The sequence below is a fragment of the Bison bison genome, unplaced genomic scaffold (genome assembly GCF_000754665.1).
Source record: "Bison bison bison isolate TAMUID 2011002044 unplaced genomic scaffold, Bison_UMD1.0 scf7180017864111, whole genome shotgun sequence".
In the NCBI taxonomy this organism is placed as follows: domain Eukaryota; kingdom Metazoa; phylum Chordata; class Mammalia; order Artiodactyla; family Bovidae; genus Bison; species Bison bison.
Genome location: NW_011494683.1, coordinates 854,795 through 859,099, shown reverse-complemented (window position 1 = coordinate 859,099; position 4,305 = coordinate 854,795). Strand labels below are relative to the sequence as shown.

General features: G+C 39.1%; 1 protein-coding gene across 2 annotated transcripts in view; it reads left to right on the top strand.

The window, feature by feature from the left end:
• Window positions 1-4,305, top strand: part of ANAPC10 (anaphase promoting complex subunit 10) — an 88,559-nt gene that overhangs the window by 24,263 nt on the left and 59,991 nt on the right. For both annotated transcript variants that reach the window (XM_010839124.1, XM_010839123.1), the window contains exon 3: window positions 671-761. In XM_010839124.1, the coding sequence (XP_010837426.1) occupies window positions 671-761 (91 nt within the window). The remainder of the gene's footprint in view (window positions 1-670; window positions 762-4,305) is intronic.

Sequence of the window (4,305 nt, the reverse complement as noted above, 5' to 3'; positions counted from 1 at the left end):
TGCAGCCATGAAATTAAAAGATGCTTACTCCTTGGAAGGAAAGTTATGACCAACCTAGATAGCATATTGAAAAGCAGAGACATTACTTTGCCAACAAAGGTCCATCTAGTCAAGGCTATGGTTTTTCCTGTGGTCATGTATGGATGTGAGAGTTGGACTGTGAAGAATGTTGAGCGCCGAAGAATTGATACTTTTGATCTGTGGTGTTGGAGAAGACTCCTGAGAGTCCCTTGGACTGCAAGGAGATCCAACCAGTCCATTATAAAGGAGATCAGCCCTGGGTGTTCTTTGGAAGGACTGATGCTAAAGCTGAAACTCCAGTACTTTGGCCACGTGATGCGAAGAGTTGACTCATTGGAAAAGACTCTGATGCTGGGAGAGATTGAGGGCAGGAGGAGAAGGGGACGACAGAGGATGAGATGGCTGGATGGCATCACCGACTCGATAGACGTGAGTTTGAGTAAACTCTGGGAGTTGGTGATGGACAGGGAGGCCTGGCGTGCTTCGATTCTTGGGGTTGCAAAGAGTCGGACATGACTGAGTGACTGAACTGAAGTGAACTGACCATCCTCTTTATCAAACTTGCTGGACAAATACATACAGTAGTTTTATGTTTTGAATATATGGCTCTTTCTTTTTCATGAGAATTCATTGTCACTTGTGATTTTAGGATTTGGAGTGGATCAGTTACGAGATGACAATCTAGAAACTTACTGGCAATCAGATGGATCCCAGCCTCATTTAGTGAACATACAATTCAGGTAATACATTTAAAATTTTTTTCAATTTGTATAGGTTATAAGTGGACAAAGAAGTTGATTTTATTGACAGAAAATTTAAATATAGAAATTATAGTGAAGTACACTTAACTCTGCTCTTTATAAGCCTCAGAGATTACTTTTCTACTCAATTAGATTCTGTGTTTTAAGTTTACTCTGTCTTATCCTTTATTAATTCTTTTTTTTCCATTTAATCAATACTTTTTGTTGAAGTGTAGTTGATTTACAACGTTGTGTTAATTTCTGCCGTACAGCAAAGTAATTCACTTATATGTGTGTGTATATGTATATATGTACACGTTCTTTTTTTAGAATATTCTTTTCCATTATGATTTATCATAGGGTATTGAATGTATTAAGAGGTCTCTGTGCTATATATAGTACGACCTTGTTGTTTTCTTTATGTATTCTTCATGGTATTTACACAGTTCCTTTTATGTAGATATTTGTCAGATACAGTTTTCAGTATGATTTATATCAGAAAAATATGCTTTGCTTACGCCTTAATGAATTGCTTTAAGTATACCAGAAGTGATGATGTTAAGTTCGTTAGCTATAAACCGTTCATGTAACTTCTCATATTTATACTTCCATTTGGAAGAAAACTTTATTTACCTTATTACCTCTAAGGACACTTTCAGTTTTGAAATGCTTAATTTTGGTGTAAATGAAAAACAGCCATATGTTTGTCAGTTGCTTTGAATTTATTGATAGGTAGGAACCAGTCAACTTGCTTATCTTGCTCCATATACACCATCTCTTTTAACATTCTGTGTATAGTATTTTTAGTTTGTTTTCATTGTCCTAGAATACAGATCAACACATTTCTTATGAAAAAACCTGGTGGTAAATCTTTTAGGCCTTTTGTGCCGTCTGGTCTCTGTTGCAGCTACTCGTTAATGCCATAATCACTGAATTCAGCTGTTCAGAGTAGTCGTTGTAACGTGAAGTGAAGTCGCTCAGTTGTGTCCTACTCTTGGCGACCCCGTGGACTGTAGCCTACCAGGCTTCTCCATCCATGGGATTTTTCATGCAGGAGTACTGGAGTGGGTTGCCATTTCCTTCTCCAGGGGATCTTCCAGACCCAGGGATTGAACCCAGGTCTTCTGCATTGCAGGCAGAGCTTTACCGTCTGAGCCAGCAGGTAAAGGTCCTTGTTTATTTTATACACAATAGTGTATGTATGTTAATCCCAAACTCCTAATTTATCTGTCTGCCCTCCCCTCCCGCACCGCCCTGCTATTTTCTCTGGCAGCCATACGTTTGTTTTCTGTCAATACGTGGATTTGTTTTGTAAATGAGTTCATTTATATCATTTTGTTAGATTCTACTTGTGAGTGACATTTGATACTTGTCTTTGTCTGTCTGACTTACTTCACTTAATATAATAATCTCTAGGTTCATCCATGTTGCTGTGGATGGCATTATTTCGTGTATATTCCATTGTGCATATATACCATGTCTTCTTTATCCATTTGTCTTTGGACATTTAAGTTTCTTCCATCTTTTGACTATTATAAATTGTGCTGCAGTGAACATTGGGGTGCCTCAGTCTTTTTGAATTATAGTTTTCTCCAGATACATGCCCATCATTGGGGTTCCTGGATCATATGGTAACTCAAGTTTTAGCTTTTTTGAGGAACCTTTATACTATTATTCTCTAGGGCTTCCCTGATAGCTCAGTTGGTAGAGCCTGTAATGCAGGGAACCCTGGTTCAGTTCCTGGGTTGGGAAGATACCCTGGAGAAGGGATAGGCTACCCACTCCAGTATGGTAAAGAATCTACCTGCAGTATGGGAGACCTGGGTTCAATCCCTGGATTGGGAAGATCCCTTCTGGAGTGGAGAATTCCATGGACTGTATAGTCCATAGGATTGCAAAGAGTCGGACACTACTGAGCAACTTTCACTTCCTTCCTCATATTGTTCTCCATAGTGGCTGCACCAACTTACATTCCCATCGGACATGTAGGAGGGTTCCTTTTTCTCCACACACTCTCCAGCATTTATTATTTGTAGACTTTTTAATGATAGCCATTCCAACTGGTATGAGGTGATACCTCATTGTAGATTTGATTTGTCTAATAATTAGCGATATTGAGAATCTTTTCATGTGCCTGTTGGGCATCTGTATGTCTTCTTTGGAGAAATATGTTTAAGTATTCTGCTCATTTTTTGATTTTTTTTTTTAAATTAAGCCTTATGAACTGTTTGTGTATTTTGGAAATTAATCCCTTGTTGGTAGCATCATTTGCAAATATTTTCCCCATCTGTAGGTTGTCTTTTCATTTTGTATATAGTTTCCTTTGCTATGAAAAAGCTTTTATTAGGTTTCTTTTGTATATTTTTTTTTATTTAGGCGACAGATCCAAAAATATATCGTGGCAATATATGTCACAGAGTGTTCTGCTTATGTTTTCCTCTAGGAGTTTTACAGTATCTGGTCTTAAATTTAGGTCTTTGATTCATTTTGAATTTATTTTTGTGTGTTGTGTTAGAGAATGTTCTGATCTCATCCTTTTACATATAGGTGTCCAGTTTTCCCAACACCATGTATTGAAGAGACCATCTTTTCTCCATTGTATATTCTTCCCTCCTTTGCTACAGATTAATTGACCATAAGTGCATGGATTTAGAGCTTCCCAGGTAGTGCTAGTGATAAAAAACCCATCTGCCAATGCAGAAGATGCAAGAGATGCAGGTTTGATCCCTGGGTCAGAAAGATCCCTTGGAGGAGGGCATGGCATCCCGCTTCAGTATTCTTGCCTGGAGAATCCATGGACAGAGGAGCCTGGTGGGCTACAGTCCATAGGGTCGCAGAGTCGGACATGACTGAAGTGACTTAGCACACACACAGTCACACACTGATTCATTTCTGGGCTTTCTGTCCTGTTTCATTGATCTGTATGTCTGTTTCTGTGCTGGTACTATACTGCTTTGATGACTGTAGCTTTGTGGTAGTCTAAAGTCAAGGAGCGTGATTCCTCCAGCTCCATTCTTCTTTCTGAAGATTGTTTTGACTATTTGGCATCTTTGTGTTTCCATACAAGTTTTAAAAATATTTTGTTATAGTTCTTTGAAAAATGCTATTGGTAATTTGGTAGGGATAGGATTGAATCTGTAGATTGCCTTGGGTATTATGGTAATTTTAACAATAATGATTCTTCCAGTCCAGGAACGCAGTATATCTTTCCATCTATGTGTGTTGTCTTTAATTTTTTTCATCACCGTCTTATGATGATCAGTTTTTGGAGTACAGGTCTTTTGCCTCCTTTAGTCAGTTTAGTTCAGTCGCTCAGTCGTGTCCAACTCTGCGATCCCATGAATTGCAGCATGCCAGGCCTCCCTGTCCATCACCAACTCCTGGAGTTAACCCAAACTCACATCCATCAAGTCAGTGATGCCATCCAGCCATCTCATCCTCTGTCGTCCCCTTCTCCTCCTGCCCCCAATCCCTCCCAGCATATGCTTTTCCAATGAGTCAACTCTTCGCATCACGTGGCCAAAGTACTGGAGTTTCAGCTTCA